Source organism: Culex quinquefasciatus, chromosome 1, assembly GCF_015732765.1.
Source record: "Culex quinquefasciatus strain JHB chromosome 1, VPISU_Cqui_1.0_pri_paternal, whole genome shotgun sequence".
In the NCBI taxonomy this organism is placed as follows: domain Eukaryota; kingdom Metazoa; phylum Arthropoda; class Insecta; order Diptera; family Culicidae; genus Culex; species Culex quinquefasciatus.
In genome coordinates this window covers 122,784,062-122,803,608 of record NC_051861.1, presented here as the reverse complement: position 1 = coordinate 122,803,608, position 19,547 = coordinate 122,784,062, and the positions used below count along the sequence as shown (strand labels likewise).

At 33.3% G+C, this 19,547-nt stretch overlaps 1 protein-coding gene across 4 annotated transcripts in view; it reads left to right on the top strand.

Moving 5' to 3' along the window:
* LOC6052831 (telomerase-binding protein EST1A) overlaps positions 1–19,547 on the top strand; it is a 265,874-nt gene that overhangs the window by 93,060 nt on the left and 153,267 nt on the right. For all 4 annotated transcript variants that reach the window (XM_038248625.1, XM_038248615.1, XM_038248619.1 and 1 more), the window contains 2 exons: positions 17,272–17,536; positions 17,615–17,690. In XM_038248625.1, the coding sequence (XP_038104553.1) occupies positions 17,272–17,536; positions 17,615–17,690 (341 nt within the window). The remainder of the gene's footprint in view (positions 1–17,271; positions 17,537–17,614; positions 17,691–19,547) is intronic.

Genomic DNA, 19,547 nt, shown 5'->3' with positions numbered 1-19,547 from the left:
TTATCAATGTTAAAACATGAAACATTCGTGAAATTTTCCGATCTTTTCGAAAAAAATATTTTGAATTTTTTAAATCAGGATTAACATTTTTAAAGGGCCAAACATTAAATATTACGCCCATTTAATATGCTAATCTTGATTTAAAAATTTATTTTCAAAGTATTTTTTTCGAAAAGATCGGAAAATTTCACGAATTTTTCATGTATTACAATTGAAAATCGGACCATTAGTTGCTGAGATACCGACATTACATTAGAAAATGGTGGGCTTTTTGGGAGAGATTTAGAAAACTTCAATTCTCGTGTTTCTTTTTGTTTAAGTCGCTTTATCTCAGCAACTAGAGGTCTAAGCTTCAATGTATCTTTGACAATTTTATAGCAAATTTTCTGAATTTAAAAAAAATATTTTTAGAAATGTCACTCTTGGTAACTATTTTTAAAAATCGAAAAACTGCAAATATTTCGCTAAAATCAAACTTTCGGTGGCTATATCATGAAAACAGAGCCTTTTATCAAAAAAATAATGTCAAACTTGTTTTTGCATGAATCTTCGACTTTTCCAAAAATCACTATTTTTTCAAAAATTTATAACTCGGCAGCAGATTTTTTGACCATGTTTCTCTATGGCTCAAAAGTTGCGGATTTTTGTCCCCTAAAACATATCAAAAAATCTCGAAAATCAGAAAATACGTATTTTAGGAAATTGAGTTTATGTGAAAACAATTTTAATAAAATAATCGACATATTTTTTTCCGTGTAGCTATTTTTTTTCTCAAAAGTCCTCAACAATACCTACAACTTTGCCGAAGACACCAAATTGATCAGAAAATTCCTTCAAAAGATAAAGATTTTCGAATATTTACGTACCATTTTTGCATGGACAGCTGCCAAAATTATATGCCAAAAAATAAACGTAGTCCGAAGTCTCAGAGAATTCCTCAATTCTTCAACTTTTAGAATCTCTACGCAAAGCTAGTGAAGAAAGCGTCAATCTAGATCCAAACCCATTAAAAAATACGTAAAATTTGTGTCACTAGGTGCCTCAATTTCGACTCCATTTAACAACTCCAAACAATTCAATTCCGAAAAAGCGGGGTTCGATTACCACTGTTTGGAGCGGTGGTGGCTTTAAAAGCCTATATTTAAAAAGAAACACGCGCATAACAGCCGATCGGTTTTCCGTGTTTCCACCAGAAGAGCCCATATTCATCCGTTTACATCGATCAACGCGTCGGTCGCGGCTTAATTAATCGCAACTATTTTGGCCTGTAATAGCTGGTTTTCCTGCAAACAATCACAAAAACAGACGGCCAAGCGACGAACCCCCGCTCAGCGACTCGCCGTTAAATGTTTTGACCTCTTCGGGTCGATCAAACGCGAACGCTCGCACACGCGCCAGAGATCCTCGTCTCAGTTTCAATCTTTACCTGTAATTGTGCAGTGTGTTTGTGTGTTTTTGTTTTTCCGTGCAGTGAGACGAAACTTTTAGCGCACGAGCCGACGAGAGAGAAGGAAAAAAACAAGAAAAATAAACAACCAAAAATACGCATTAAATTAGATGCAATTAAGCTACTTATCTGGTTTCGATCGTTTCTCAGAGTTTTTTTTTTCTTCATAAGACGATTGAAGTCGTCATGATCCGTGTGTCCTCTTCTTTGTCTTCTTCGCGGCGAGCGAATCAGATTTTCGGAAGGTGCTTATTTGTGTACCACCCCCGCGTCAACCGAGCGGTTCACCCCCCTACGATGCGATCTTGGTTGCGAAGACGGTGACGATCGAGAACGGCGATCAACACACCGGAGAGTTGCGGACGCTCTGTGACCGCAACAACCGCCGCCGCCATCCAGAGTTATTTTTATGATTTTCGCGATTTGTTCTGCGCGTGTTTTTTTTTCTTTCTTGATTTTTTTTTTATTAAATTGCAAGGCTGCGTCCAAGGCCGGTCTTGGAGTTGGAGTCGTCCCGCCAGAACGTTGCACCGATCTTGGCCCAATCAACCTGCCGCCGAGAGATGCCCGGGTTCGAAGAAGACAAAATGACGATGATCACGGGGAGGCAGTGATCGGGGCACGTTGATCGCAAGCGATGGTGATCATGGTTTTCTCTGCCCGCTACCTTCCCCGTCCAAGAGCTGAACGGCGCAGAAATTCTTTGCGCAGCGGACTGTAACGTGTGCGAAGACAACCTTCTGGAAGGTCGTTCTTGGCTGGGTAGAGGAAAATTGCGACGGCGCAGAACTTACGGTTTTTTTTTCGGACTTGGATGGTGAAGTCAAGACATCGACCGTGGAGTTGGACGGGGTAACATGCGAGGAGGGGATGGTGGGGTTTCAGGACGTTCATTTTCACAGACCGATCAGGTTCTAATACACGATTATTGTGTCTGAATTCTTTGAATTAAAAATGAAAAAAAAAATCTGATTCTGGAATCAACTATGCGATTCTTTATCAGAGGTAAACGAAATATCATCAAATCAAATTATTCGCTCTACAGCATTGCCTTGGCGTTCTCGATTACGAGATTCCTACTCGAAACTAAGTGTCCGAAGGCTTGATTGTTGAGGCAATTGCAAACCTCTTTTTACACCTTAGCTTCCATCCACCCCGGGATTCGAACTGACGACCTTTGTATTATTAGTCCAACTGCCTACCAGCGACTCCACCGAGGCAGGACCCAGGGAGACGACTCCTACACCTGGAGTGAGCTAACGACCTAACCTTTTTAGGTTAGTCCGGGGCCAACATTTACTTCCCGTCCGACGGAAGGCGTGATCAGACAAATCTCGTCTCGAAAAATGCCACCGGGACCGTCTGGGATCGAACCCAGGCCGACTGGGTGAGAGGCAATCACGCTTACCCCTACACCACGGTCCCGACCAAACGAAATATCATAAACAATGGGAATTATAGATCTGGCATCCTTATCCAAAGATATGCATACTTAAAAGTAATTTTTGCAATTCCGTCGTGAAATTACTTACTTTTCCTGTCATTCTTGAACGACGAAATAGCCTACTTTTCTGTACCAAAAATAACAGAATCGAATAGCAACACTTTTCAAAATAAATGCTGAAAAGTTCTACTTTTCAGCACTCAAATGGGTGCTAAAAAGTTGAACTTTTCAGCACTTGTTTCGAAAAGAAACACTTTACAACATTTTTTTGATATAAACGATTTATTGACAAAAAATATGAAAATTTGACATAAAATTTCACTCATTGTGTGTTTTTTGGAATTGCAAAAAATGTTGTATGGAACTCGTTGCAAAACTTGATTTTTTCAGCACTCTTCGTATTTATCCAACTCGGTGAACCTCGTTGGATAAATGTACGACTCGTGCTGAAAAAATCCTCTTTTTGCAACTTGCTGCATAAACTACTATTATATACTTTTTTCAAAAGCCGCAAATTAAAAATTTTACTCCAAATTTTGCTCAAATTAATTAGACTTCTCAGAAGATTGATAAACAAACTACTTTTCCATGGTATAATTATGCTTGAAGATCTGGCAACCCTATCTCCAGGTATAGCTCTTAAGTAGAAATTATATAATATGTAAAAAAATTGTGGCAAAAGCAAAAAACTTAAAAAACCGGAAAATCCCATCTCAAGATTTGTTGCCTAAAAATCTAATACAAAAATGTCTCTAAAAGTCCTTATGTTAACTACAATTTAAAATACATTTATGAATTTGGAAGGTGTAATATATTACCTATTTTATGATATATCAAACATTTAGACTGAAAAAGTGGAATTACAATGGGGAAAGAAATAAGTTTACACATATTTTTCTGACACAAAAGATGGACTTCTTCCAAGATGGAGTATTTCCAAAAAAATAAAATTTCTAAATTCATTAATACAAACATTGATAATATTACATCTGTAAATGTCAGAAAGAAAATCTAATTTTACATCTATAAATGTGTAAATTTACCACTTTTTCGATGCAATACGACTTTTTCAACTAAAATTTTGGTAATAAATTTAACATTGTATAAGAGGTTATTTAAGACCATCATATCTCTACACCTTCCAAACATACTAAACTAAAAACTACTTATACTTATGTCAGAAAAAATTGTAATTTTACCAATTAAAATATGTAAACTCACCGCTATTTTTTCGGGTTTTTGACCATTTCCCAATTTAAAAGAGGTGAAATTACACCTTGAAAAATTACACATTTCAAATTTACACTAATTTTTATTGTGTAAATAAATGTGTAATTTTACCACTTAAAATGTGTAAACTCACCGTTTTTTTGGTTTTTTTTTTGCCACTTTTCCAATTTAGATTGACGTAATATTACATAATAAAAGAGGTTAAATTACACCTTAAAAATTTAAACATTTTAAATTTACACTAATTTTTATTGTGTACATCAAAAGTTTTGCAAATTCTTCTTATATTAGGCGTATTTTTTAAATAAAAGTCTGTGTTCCTTTTTAGGTTTTTTGCATTTTTGTTTTGTAGAGTTATACATGGGTCATTCTCCGCAAACTCACACAGCAGTGGCCCCGACACCTCTTCGATTTGCATGAAACTTTGCTCTCAGGGGTAATTTTGGACCACGAATCCGAGGTCCATTTTTCGATATCTCGTGACACGGTGGGGCGGTACGACCCCTTTCATTTTTCTGGTTTTTTACTAAGATACTTTTTTCAGTGATTTGTTGCTCGCAACCGTGAAGAGATAGAAATTTGGTGTCAAAGGGACTTTTGTGTAAAATTAGACGCTCGATTTTATGGCGTACAAAATTTCAAAAAACGTATTTTTAATCAAAAAAGTTAAAAAATAGTTTTAAAATCGCTGCCATTTCCCGTTACTCAACTGTCAAAAATCGTGACTTTTCGAATCTGAAATAACCCAAAAGGGTCATTTTTTCATTTAAATTTTTTTTTTCTTTTTAAAATCACGTGTTTTTCTAACTTTGCAGGGTTACATTTTAGAGTGTGAAAATGTTCTACAAAGTTGTAGAGCAGACAAAAACAAAAAATTTGATATAAAGACATAAGGGGTTTGCAGTAATTTTTTTTTGGAAAGTTGCATAAGAATGATCTCTTGGACGATTGTTGACTCGTGCATTGCGAAAATCAGATTTTTTTTTTCAAAAAAAAAAAAAAAAAAATGTGATGAGTGAATTTATCCGTTTTTTTTTTTTTATTTTCGAATAATCCCCACATACAAGCAGTGCACAAGTCACAACAATCGTCCAAGGGATCATTCTTATGCAAAATTTGCTGAACATTCCGAAAAAATTACTTTTAAAAGCACACGATTTTTGGGGTTAAAAATTAGAAAAACTGGTCAAAAATGGTCAAAATCATCACTTTTTCAAAAAACTTTTTTGTAAAATTCTGATAACTAGTGAAGAATACATGCAAACCTCTTATCAAACATATCAAAATTTTTGTTTTTGTCTGTTCTACAACTTTTTAGAACATTGTTACACTCTAAAATGAAACCCTGCAAAGTTAGAAAAAACACGTAATTTTAAAATGAAAATTTTTGTTCTAAATGAAAAAATTACCCTTCTGGGCCAATGTAGATTCGAAAAGTACATTAAATTTCCCATAAAATGACTTGTCTCACGATTTTTGAAAGTTGAGTTACGGGAAATGGCAGCAAATTTCTATCTCTTCACGGTTGCGAGCGAACGTGTCTTAGTAAAAAACCAGAAAAAATGAAAGGGGTCGTACCGCCCTACTGTCACGAGATATCGAAAAATGGACTTCGGATTCGTGATCAAGGACCAATATTACCCCTAAGAGCAAAGTTTCACGAAAATCGAAGAGGGGTCGGGGCACCTTTTTCCGATTTCGTGTGAGTTGGTGGAGAATTACCCACATGATAATAATTTTTAATCAATTTTGGCCAAATGTACACTTACATTTGTAAATTTTGTGTTTAACTTGTTCTTTTTCTGAAGAGATCATATTTTTTCTCCTCATACTTCATCTATGCATTCCTGTGTTTTTTTCCTTTTTTGGTACTTATTTCATAAATATTACATTGGATTGGTTAAATTCGCTTGGTTCCACCAAGCGAATTTAATCAATTAAAAATTCCACGGTGATTACAACCAAATCAATAATATTACATGGGGAAATGTGGAGAGATTTTGAGTTTGGGAAGTATGTAATTTTAACAGCATGCATTTTTTCTACATAAATTGTGGTAAATTTACATCAATGACGATCTTACATAACAATATCAAATTTTGCACCTTCCAAAATCATACTTTTTAAACTGTGGCTTAACTTAAAATATATATTCAAACATATTTCCAGAAATCATGGAATTTGGTTTGATTTAAATTTGGCATGTTAAGGCGGATAGCTGAAAATTTTAAGGTGCAAAATCACATCTTTTTCATGTAATTTTACTAAACTTATCATGTATACACAAAAAAAAAATTAAAATCAAGCTTACTTTTTCAAACGATCCAACCAGCACGGAAAACTAACGTCGCAAAGGACCTTTTTGAAATTTTTTTTTCACTTCGATGATGTAATTTTACGCAGTTTTTGAGGTAACATTTCTATTTTTCCATATCTGATTTATTCAGAAGAAAAATCATTAAAAAATTGTAGTTGAAAAAACATCTTTTCGTTGTTATTCATTTTTCAACTCATTAGGTAATGTAAAATTAGTTTATAAAAATAATAAACTTCAAATCGCTGTTTTCATCAGTTTTACTGTGCTCATTTTGTAACCATAGCGCAGAAAAGGCGTTGGAAATCATTTTCGAAAGCTTCGATTTTTTTTACATTTGATAATTCTTTGAAATGTCCAATCAGATTTAACCGGATTTTTCCAACAAAAGACTTCAATGCTACATCGATACTGCAAGCGACGAACACCTGCTTTTGCATGCAGTTTTTGCGCACTCTTTTCCACGAACCAAAAAATTAAACCAGTTTATAAAAAAAAGCCCAAATTAGCTACCACCGAGTGCATCAATGCGAAATTCCGGCGTGCTGTCTTAACAAAACACAAAAAAGCATAAAAAAGAGCTGATCTGCGTCGAAAAACAGAGCAAATCCGATAAGTGATGGAATGTTTTTCCGGCGTGCGTCTTTCTTTTACAAAGTTTTTTTTGCTTTGCTTTTCTTGCGGCGTTTTACTTGCACTGCTTGATTTGTTCCCCCAACTGAGAGTCTCGATACTAGAGCTGGATTTTGGTTTAATGAAGAGTTTGTGTTTTTATCTTTGCGTGCTTTACTTTTTTTGGAGGATTTCTCGGTCGTCGTGAGCAAGAAATCAGTCACTCTCTTGCGGTATATTGGCATAATTTAGAGAGATTTTTTTTGCATGATTTATTTAAAATTTTAGAGAATTTGTAAAAGTTTTTTTTATTTTTATTAATTTTATTATAAACTTTTTCTTCTTTTCAACTGTTGTAATTTTGCTTTGGATTAAATTTTTTTTATCACATTTTGCAATTATTACATGATTTTGTTGCTATATTTTCATTGTACTTGTTTAATTTTCAACTTTTAATTATTGCTTATATTTTGCTTGTTTTAATCCAAATTTTCCTTTTGATTTGTCACTGATCACTGATCGCTCAGCCAAGCGATCGATTTGGAGCGTTCCGAATCAGATTTCCTCTTCCAGATATCGATAGCTAGACTTCTTTTTCGAAAAAAAAACTCCTGAACCAAAAAAGACAACACATCCGGTAGACCCAGTTGCACTCCAGCTCGGTTGTTTACAGATTAGACTGATTAATCGACGTTTGAAGGCGTAGGTAGCATCCGAAGCCGATGAAGAAAGAGACTCTAAGTAAGAGGAAATGCACAAATTGATTCCCGGCCAAAAACTTTAGCATAATCATCGTGATGAAATGCGCTCTCTGTAGATCGAGAGTGAGAAAGAAGGGGGGAAGTGAGGGTTAAACGGTTTGCCTGCCTAGTGAGGCGTGGAGTGACCAACTGAAAAAAAAAAGTAAAAGAAAAGTGAGAGTTTGCCATTGTGTTATTTTTTTCGGGGGATTTGTGGACTGTAAATTGCGTTGGAAGAACCTGGCCAAGATTTTGGGGGAGTTGTTGACGGCAAACGGTCGTCGCCCGTTTTAGATAATGGCTGAGGGAAAAAATGCGTCAACTTTCGTTTTCACCTCTGCTGGTGGGGTCACACAGTGAAAAGGGCGAGAAAGTTTTTTTTTTGCGTGAATTTTGTCTTCTCTGTTACAATACAAAATTTGATAATCGGGAAAATGATATGCGGCTGTTACGTATGGTGGATTTATTATAAATTGTTGTGTTTTGGAGAAATTATCCATTTTTTCAATTGATCCTTTTTGGTTCCTTGAAATTATCTTTTAAAATTATATTAAATTTAATTTAATTTATTCGTTTTCAATTTAACAATAACACAATTTTTTGAGTCAAACAACTTTGACAATTCTGAAAATTTTGAAAATTTTGATAATTTTGACAATATTGACAATTTTTAAAAAAAATTTTTGTCATTTTGACAATTTTGACAATTTTGACAATTTTGACAATTGACAATTTTGACAATTTTGACAATTTTGACAATTTTGACAATTTTGACAATTTTTACAATTTTTACAATTTTTACATTTTTTACAATTTTTACAATTTTGACAATTTTGAAAATTTTGACAACTTTGACAATTTTGACAACTTTGACAATTTTTGTCTACACAATTTTGACATTTTTTATCATTTTGACAATTTTGACAATTTTGACAATGATGACAATTTTGACAATTTTAACAATTTTGACAATTTTGACAATTTTGACAATTTTGACAATTTTGACCATTTTGACAATTTTGACAATTTTGACAATTTTGACAATTTTGACAATTTTGACAATTTTGACAATTTTGACAATTTTGACAATTTTGACAGTTTTGACAATTTTGGCAGTTTTGACAATTTTGACAATTCAGACAATTTTGACAATTTTGACAATTTTGACAATTTTAACAATTTTGACAATTTTGACAGTTTTGTTAATTTTGACAATTTTGAAAATTTTGACAATTTTGACAATTTTGACAATTTTGACAATTTTGACAATTTTGACAATTTTTACAATTTTGACAATTTTTACAATTTTGACAATTTTTACAATTTGACAATTTTTACAATTTTTACAATTTTTTCATTTTGACAATTTTGACAATTTTGACAATTATGGCGATTTTGACAATTTTGACAATTTTGACAATTTTGAAAATTTTGACAATTTTGACAATTTTGACAATTTTGACAATTTTGACAATTTTTACAATTTTGACAATTTTTACAATTTGACAATTTTTACAATTTTTTCATTTTGACAATTTTGACAATTATGGCGATTTTGACAATTTTGACAGTTTTGACAATTTTGGCAATTTTGACAATTTTGACAATTTAGACAATTTTGACAATTTTGACAATTTAGACAATTTTGACAATTTTAACAATTTTGACAATTTTGACAATTTTGACAATTTTGACAATTTTGACAACTTTGACAATTTTGACAATTTTGACAATTTTGACATTTTTGACAATATTGACAATTTTGAAAATTTTTGTCTACACAATTTTGATATTTTTTGTCATTTTGACAATTTTGACAATTTTGACAATTATGACAATTTTGACAATGTTGGCAATTTTGACAATTTTGACAATTTTGACAATTTTGACAATTATAGGTTAGGTTTTCGGCTTTTCGGTCTTGGCGGGAAAATTCGAAACAACGCTTATTTTCTCGTATCCAACGTTTCAACCCTCTATGGGGTCTTCTTCAGGGAATTAAGAAGGATTGTTTCTCGTCCAGTGCAGTTTTAGTCAAAGTGTAAACTGTCGTTAGTGTCGTTTGTTGTTTCTGATTGGTATTCATCCGGGTAATCTGGATAAAACCAACGGTCAATTTGGACAGTGGAACCCGAGCTTGTTTACGCGGTACTTTTCGTGTTTTACTTTACGTAAACAAGCTCGGGTTCCACTGTCCAAATTGACCGTTGGTTTTATCCAGATTACCCGGATGAATACCAATCAGAAACAACAAACGACACTAACGACAGTTTACACTTTGACTAAAACTGACGGAAACTGAATTGGATACGAAAAATAAGCGTTGTTTCGAATAACCTATAATTTGTGATCCGGTCGATAGGAAGCACTCATCAAATTTTGACAATGTTGACAATGTTGACAATGTTGACAATGTTGACAATTTTGACAATTTTGACAATTTTGACAATTTTGACAATTTTGACAATTTTGACAATTTTGACAATTTTGACAATTTTGACAATTTTGACAATTTTGACAATTTTGACAATTTTGACAATTTTGACAATTTTGACAATTTTGACAATTTTGACAATTTTGACAATTTTGACAATTTTGACAATTCTGACAATTTTGACAATTTTGACAATTTTGACAATTTTGACAATTTTGACAATTTTGACAATTTTGACAATTTTGACAATTTTGACAATTTTGACAATTTTGACAATTTTGACAAATTTGTCAATTTTGACAATTTTGACAATTTTGACAATTCTGACAATTCTGACAATTTTGAGAGTTTTGTCAATTTTGTCAATTTTGTCAATTTTGACAATTTTGACAATTTTGACATTTTTGACAATTTTGACAATTTTGACAATTTTGACAATTTTGAAAGTTTTGTCAATTTTGACAATTTCGACAATTTTGACAATTTTTCAATTTTAACAATTTTTACAATTTTTACATTTTTTACAATATTGACAATTTTGACTATTCTGTCAATTTTGACAGTTTTGACAATTTGACTCGAAACGATTTCGATTTTCGATGGAAATCGATTTGCAAATTACTCTGTTATTGGTTTTTGGAGGATGAGAATTGTTTTTATGTAGATTGGAACTGTTATTAAGTCTTTTCAGAACATTGTTTTACCGTTAAACAAAAACAAACATCATTACAGGTCCAATGAACTTAAGCTCCACAGCAGTTATATAACGATAATAGTTGCTGTGTTAACATGGGAGCTCATCCTGATTTACATCAGAATTACCTAATGTCTTAATTCGGCCTTCCCAAATTCACCTTGCCACACCGCCTAACGGGACCCCTCCATCAAAAAGAGATGTTATCATGTGAATTTTTCCCTCTTCAATAACCAAAAAACAAAACAACCTCAAAACGTTCTAAAGCTCACCCTAATTCGACCATTAAACCATCCATATTTTAGCATTTCGGTGTGTGCGCCTCTTAGGTCTAATCACAACCTTCCACAGCCATAAATTGCCATCCGTCGTCGACGGCGACTTAATCGTTGACGTCGTTGTGTGTCATCACCACTCAAATGGGTTCTTTGGACCCACCGACCGACCGCTTGATGGGGTCATTTCACCGACATCCGTTCCGGGACAGACTCCCTGCCGCGTTGATAACCCATAAGAAACGATCGGAATTCTCCCGAAAATCTCCAACCCAAAGGGTCATTAAAAATTCGCACACTCTCGTAAGAAGGAAATTGGGCCCCTTATTTTCGGGTGGGGAGCTGAGCTCAAGGAAATTAACACTTTCCAAACATTGACCACGGCGATGACCTCTGCGGGGGCCACACTCCAACGCGCGAAAAGTCGTAAATGTTTGCTGCCCTTTCGCTCACTTCTCACGAAAGTAAATTTTAACCCTCGACGATGTTAGTGTCGCGAAAAATCGCTTTGATTGAGAGTTTTGTTGAATAATACATCAAAATCATGTAAATTTACATGTTTTATATGTAACGGCAATGTATCCAAAAATCAAGTAAAATTACTTCACATTACGAGTGAGGTAGTATTACATGACGCTACATGTAAATTTACATTTATCTTGTGTAATGGCACTCATAAATTAAGGTAAAACAATAATGGCTTTTTCTAATAAAATTCTTAGAATAAAATCACTGAAAATACTCTTATTACGTTAGAAGGTTAAAAATGCTTCTCTTCCCTTCGCAAAAGTGTCTGTAAAACATATCCATATTAATTCTAAATCCCTCGTAGAAGATGGTGGGTGCTAATAAGTCCCTGCCGCAACAGCGAAATAAGTGCGGCCAGATTTGGCCCGGCGATACCATTCCGCGAAATGGGAGAATTTCCTGTTCACTAGACCGAAACTTTGCTTTTGAGGAATAAAAAAGAGTTCAAACGCCGAACCTCGCGGTTTTCATTCATTTAACTTCTGGGTTGATGTTGATGTTGATGATTATTGCTCTCGTTGGTGGGCGCCGCGTTCCGGGTTTTTGGACTTTCTGGAAGAATTGGATGGTTGCAACATCGTTGCAGCGATGTAGCGACAAATTAATTCGGGAAATTTAGGTGTAAGTTGCTGGGAGATTCTATTTTTTGTCCAAGAAAAGGAAGAGCATTTTAAGAAACCTCCTTGGAGACCTCACAATTTCATGGAATACCCTTATTTTTTAGTAATGAGACATTTTAATTGAAAAAAAAAAATGAAAATATTTTTGCTTTGTAATTTTTAAGTATTTTTTAAACATTTTTCTTAATTCATGATTTTAAATTTAAAATAAACAATTAAGCAAATTGTCTAAAATAGAGCACAGCTTTGGTAAAAGAACTTTTTTTTCAAATATTGGCATAAAAGACATAATCACAAGTTTAACTTTACACAGAAGAAAAAAAACATTGTAATATTAAACAACATGTGGACAGATTTTGGGCCAGAAAAAATATGCAAAATTACCTTTGATATTATGTAAGTTTGTAATCTTTTTAAATGTGTTTTTTTTACCTATAATTTTTTTACTGTAAACTCAGATTTTTAGTTGTATAAAAACCATTTTTTTGGAAAAGAATAACAAATACACGACATGACAAATTTCCTTATGAAAAGAGGTTTAAAAATTACCTCTAAAATCATGTGAATTACACATAAAAAAGGTCACAATTTTTATGTGTAAATTAACTTATTCAACATTGAATGAACTTTATAAAAAACAGGTTATTTTCAATCGTTTTTCATTTCAGAATTATTGGTTGTACTCTAAACTCAGAAGTTAATTTGTATAATGACTAAATTTTTTTTTTGAGGAATTAACAAACATATGGCATGGCAAAATTCCCTAAGAAACATAACAAGAAATGTGAAAAAATCGTCAAAAAACACAAGAGCATCAAAGATGAACTTCATTGTTCAGAATAAAATTCGAAAATATTTTAAAAAATTGTAAAAATTAAAAAAAAAAAACAAAATAAACATATATTTTTAGTTATTATCTAAATATTGGAAATATAATAACTCAAATAAACTAACAAAAAAAACACAGTGAAAATAATTCCAAAATTTGAAAATGACGCTCAACATTTTGTAGAGTTCAAAAGTTTTCTAAGCCTTTTCAAAAAATTATTCATAATAATTTAAAATTTTCATGATTAATTTTATTCAAAACCGTATTTTTTTTCTTATCTACCAGATTTTGTACCATTTTAAACTCAAGCTTAAATTATGCATTTTTGAAGTCCCCAAATGTAAATTAAAAAAATAATAATTTAAAAGCGTACTCGCAAAACAAATTAAGCATTGTTATCAATAAATTAATGAAAAGAAAATTAAAACAATATTTCATGACATGTTGTATTACATGAATAAAATGTAGCCGATCAGCACAGGAAACCTACTTGTTCGAAATTCCAAGTTGTAATAAGTTTTTATCCTTTCAACTCGCCACTAGTCTGATAGGCGTGCGGGCTAAGGCGCCAGCCCTCTCGGTATGTAGTGGGGTTTTATGCCTAAGCGATCTTTCTCACAAAATTAATTTACATGATTTTGCATGCGATTTTACTATTGGACTTGTATTTTGTTTGCTGTGTAATTGATATTTTGAAATATTTCCCGAATTTCAATATCAATTCATATTGTTTACATCATCACACCTCCTTCGCTACAATTTTGGTGGCGGCTTTTTTCAACTATTTCTGCTTTTTAAATAGTAATTTTGTGATGTAAGTTTTTGATGTCATTAGCACATGTAAATCCCAAATCTTTGTTGTTTTCTTCTCCTTTGCAAAAAATAAAATCAAAAAGAGCCTACAGCTCGCGTTCCTTCCCTCTTATCATCGCTGACGTCTGCTGTCTTCCCCTGGAAACAACCAAATTTTTCGCACACACGATTTTAATATGTTCTGAAATTAATTTTCCGTTATTCACACGATGGCGGCGATCCGGTGGCCTGGACTCACGGTCTGGTTGCAATTTCGCAACAAACAAACAAACACAGGAATCAACGTGGCAGACACAAATGAACTCTTTGTTGCCGAGTGGGGAGAGAGAAGATTTGCTGCTCGAGTTTTCGGGAACCCAACCCCGAAAAATGATTCGCGAAAAAGTGAAACAACTTGGCGATGAGTGGGGTGAAGAAGGTGGAGGAGGAAAAATGATTTGCAAATTTTGGACCTCTTCACTTTGCTTCTGTGCTGCTGCCGCAGTTTGTATTTGTGTTGCTTTGGACCACAAACGCTTCCAATTATTTCATTATGTCAATTTGGGTGTGTATTTACGTTTCTTGAGGAGGTGTGGGGATTGGTGATAGAGTTGTTTTTCAATGTTGATCAAGTTTGATCAAAGATGATCAATGTTGATAAATGTTGATCATGTTGATCAAAAAAGATCAAAATTGATCATGTTGATCAATCTTGGTCACTGTTGATCAAAATTGATCATGTTGATCAATTGTGATCATGTTGATCAATAATGATTAAGTTGGTCAATTTTGATCAAAGATGATCAATGTTGATCAAAATTAACCATTTTGATCAAGGTTGATCAATACTCATCATGTTAAATTTTGTCAATTTTGAAAATTTTGACAATTTTGACAATTTTGTCAATCTTGACAATTTTGACAATTTTGATAACTTTGATAATTTTGACAATTTTGCAATTTAATTTTTTTTATTATATTGACAATTTTGACAGTTTTTTTTTATTATTTTGACAATTTTGACAATTTTGACAATTTTGACAATTTTGACAATTTTGACAATTTTGACAATTTTGACAATTTTGACCATTTTGAAAATTTTGACAATGTTGACAGTTTTGAAAATTTTGACAATTTTGTCAATCTTGACAATTTTGATAACTTTGATAATTTTTTTTTTTTTTAATTATTTTGACAATTTTGACAGTTTAATTTTTTTTTTATTATTTTGACAATTTTGACAATTTCGACAATTTTGACAATTTTGACAATTTTGACAATTTTGACAATTTTGACAATTTTGACCATTTTGAAAATTTTGACAATGTTGACAGTTTTGAAAATTTTGACAATTTTGTCAATCTTGACAATTTTGATAACTTTGATAATTTATTTTTAAATTATTTTGACAATTTTGACAGTTTAATTTTTTTTTATTATTTTGACAATTTTGACAATTTTCACAATTTTGACAATTTTGACAATTTTGACATTTTTGACAATTTTGACAATTTTGACAATTTTGACAATTTTGACAATTTTGACATTTTTGACAATTTTGACAATTTTGACAATTTTGACAATTTTGACAATTTTGACAATTTTGACAATTTTGACAATTTTGACAATTTTGACAATTTTGACAATTTTGACATTTTTGACAATTTTGACAATTTTGACAATTTTGACAATTTAACAATGTTGAAAATTTTGACAATTTTGACAATTTTGACAATTTTGACAATTTTGTCAATTTTGACAATTTTGTCAATTTTGACAAATTTGACAATTTTGACAACTCTGACAATTCTGACAATTTTGACAATTTTGACAATTTTGAAAATTTTGACAATTTAACAATGTTGAAAATTTTGACAATTTTGACAATTTTGACAATTTTTACAATTTTTACAATTTTTACAATTTTGACAATTTTGCCAATTTTGACAATTTTGACAATTTTGTCAATTTTGACAAATTTGACAATTTTGACAACTCTGACAATTCTGACAATTTTGACAATTTTGACAATTTTGACAATTTTGACAATTTTGTCAATTTTGACAATTTTGACAATTTTGACAATTTTTTTTTATTATTTTGACAATTTTGACAGTTTTATTTTTTTATTATTTTATTAATTTTGACAATTTTGACAATTTTGTCAATTTTGTCAATTTTTTCAATTTTGTCAATTTTCAATTTTGACAATTTTGACAATTTTGTCAACCTTGACAATTAATAATTTTGATAACTTTGATAATTTTGTAAATTTTTACAATTTTTTTTTATTATTTTTACAATTTTGACAGTTTTATTTTTTTTATTATTATGACAGTTTTTTTTATTATTTTGATAATTTTGAAATTTTTTACAATGTTGACAACTTTGACAATTTTGACAATTTTGATAATTTTGACAATTTTGACAATTTTGACAATTTTGACAATTTTGACAATTTTGACAATTTTGACAATTTTGACAATTTTGACAATTTTGACAATTTTGACAATCTTGACAATTTTGACAATTATGACAATTTTGACAATTTTGTCAATTTTGTCAATTCTGACATTTTTGACTATTTTGAGAATTTTGGCTGATTTTTGCTTGACCTACTTTATGATTGAAGCCTATAATTTTGAATTTTGATCACAGATGATCAATGTTGATCAAAATTAACCATTTGATCAAAGTTGATCACGTTGATCAATTTTGATCAAGGTTGATCAAATCTAACATATTGATCAAGGTTGATCAAATCTAACATATTGATCAACTTTGATTAAGGTTGATTAATACTGATCATGTGTATCAACTATGATTTTGGTTGATCAATACTGATCATGTTGATCAAAATTGATCAATGCTGATCAAATATGACCAAGGTAGATCATGTTGATCGAAGTTGATCATATTGATAAAAGTTGATCAATGTTGATCATGTTGATTAAAGTTGATCATGTTGCTGAAGGTTGATCAAAATTGATCAAAGTTGATCAAAATTGATCAATGTTGATCAAAATTAATCGTGTTGATCAAAGTCGATCAAGATTGATCAATACTGAGATCAAGATTGATCAATACTGATCATGTTGATCAAATTTGACCAAGTTGACCACACTGCAACGTGAATCGCTCCGCTCCGCGGTAGCTGCCATCCTGCCGTTTTCTCGGAATAGAATTTCATTATCTGTTATTAAAACCACCGCGCTGGGCCCGAACTGCAGCTTAGTGTGGGATTTTCCCTTAATTTCGCAACCGATTTGGCTCATTTCTAATATTCTTCCCCCGCTCCCTTCTCCCTTTCAGACGCATCGATCGCTCCCGGTGCCCGGTCCGAGGTCCAGGAATGCGCCCTCTCCGTCGGTCTGCTCATGTTCGGCATCATCCTGGAGCGGTTCATCCACGTCATCCAGGACGCGTCCTCCAAATCCATGGACAATGGCCCGGCGACGTCCACCGCCGAGAACCTGCAGGAACTGGCCAAGTCCGCTCCGTCCTCCTCCTCCTCCTCGAACTCAACCTCCTCAGTCCAGAACAGTAGCAGCGGTCACGGGAAGGATGGCAGCTCGAGGTGCGAGAAATGTCAGGCTTAATTTAAGGTGCGATTAAAAAGCGTTTTTCTCTTCTTCTTGGGCATTTCTTTCGGTAGGACATGCAACGAAGGTGACGGTCGTCAGAAACTGGTACTGCCCGAGGATGCGAAGGCGATTCTTCCGGCGATTAAGGTGAGTCCTGATGGTATTTGAGGTGACATTCCTGGAATTTCTTGGGTGGATTGAAGCAACAACAGGTCGTTTGCATCAGGCTTCTTTGAAGAACTTCAGTTTCTTCAAATCCAGTAGCTGAAACTGTGTGAGCTTGTGTGATTCTGTGTGTTTTTTGTGATTTAAAATCATACAAAAAACTCTATTCGAAAATCAAAACTACGTTTAACTTCCCTCAAAACAGACGTAAAACCCTCCTAAATCTGATGTAACTTTTCTGCTCACTTCCTCGAACCGTCTAATAAACCGGTCCCTTCCTCATGACAAGCGCAAATCAATCCGCGATGTCGGAAGCATCTTCTTCACCACACCGACCAATCCACTTAATTAAAAATCATCCTCAATTTTTTCACCCCCTCCTGGCAAAGGTGCGTGTGTTCCGTCCAAGATGACACGACGAAGATATAGTCAGGCAGCAACAACACAACTCCCAACTCCTCTTTTCTAGCCGTGTCTTTCTGATGAATCTCTGGTTGGCTGGTTGGTGCGCGCCGGCTAATTAATTTAATCGTTTATTAGACAGAGACAGACCTCCGTCTAGTGGCGCTCCCAGGGCGAAATCTCCTCCGCGGCCAGGTCCCGAAAGATCCTCCCGTAATTGCCTTAATTGGCCAAGGCGCGCGAGCTACACTAAGAGGCGCGCTTATCGCAGATGCCCAAGGTTCAAGGCTAATCCGGGCGGCCTTCTTCGCGGAACTCAAGAACGTTGGACAGGGTGGGAAGTTGATCAATTTTTACCAAAAAAATACTTCTGCAATTGAAAAAAATATGTTTGGATTCAAGCTGAAAAAAAATCATTAATTTAATACTTTGTCATAATTTCGCAGCCGGCCTACGGATTTTAGATCAGGTTACACACAACTATGAAAACGTGAAAACATAAACAAAGAAATCGTTGTTTGTTTATGTTCTCGCAGTTTGGTGTATTCAACCATTCCAATGCCAAAAGGCCGCCTACGAAATTATAAAAAAATAATTATTTAAGTTTAAAAAAAAATCAACTTTTTATTGAAAAATAAAACAAATTACTAGCCACCCTGCATTTCTCTAAAGAGAAAGAGTACTTCTTAGAAGAAACCCTAACCCTAGGAAGTCGCAAAAAAAATGCAACATTCCTCCCATCTAATGAACGGGATCGAAAGTCATGAAATTTCACAACCCAAAGAAGCCACAACACGGTCAATAGTCCCATTTTTCTCCGCGATAGTCGTCATCGACAGCAGAACGGAGTCTCTCCGTAGACGGATTGCCCAGAAGAAGCAGCAGGTGATTGTCCGCTTAATTTGGCAGCAAAAAGAGACGACCTCGACCATAAAGAAAGGAAGGCCGCGTCGCCAGAAGTGCTTTCAACGAGGGGCGTCTGCCAGAATTTGGGGAATTTTGGTGGCTTGGCTAGGCCTTAATAGGGTACACGGGGTGGATTAGCACGATTCGCTACGAAATAGCTGAAATTAATTGAAAAATAATTGTTAGGGTTTGGGCGCACGGAAAGGGCAGGCTGAAAAAATATTAAAAATTTAATAAAATTGCCCAAAAATACTGTGAAAAACTGAATTTGTAAACTTTCCTCTTCATTCATGTAATTTTACATCATTGTTGTGTGAAAAATTAATTGCAACATAAAAATGTTAGTTTTGCCTTGGTAATGTAATTTTACACAGTTTTAAAGGCATAATTACGCATTTTGATCTTATTGAAATTTGTTTGAAAACTTTGTTCAATTACTTTAGTGAGCGGAAGTTACCACTTATTTTTGTTTTACCATATTAACACATGAATTGATGTAAAACTGCATGTAGTTTTTTTTTTTAAATTACG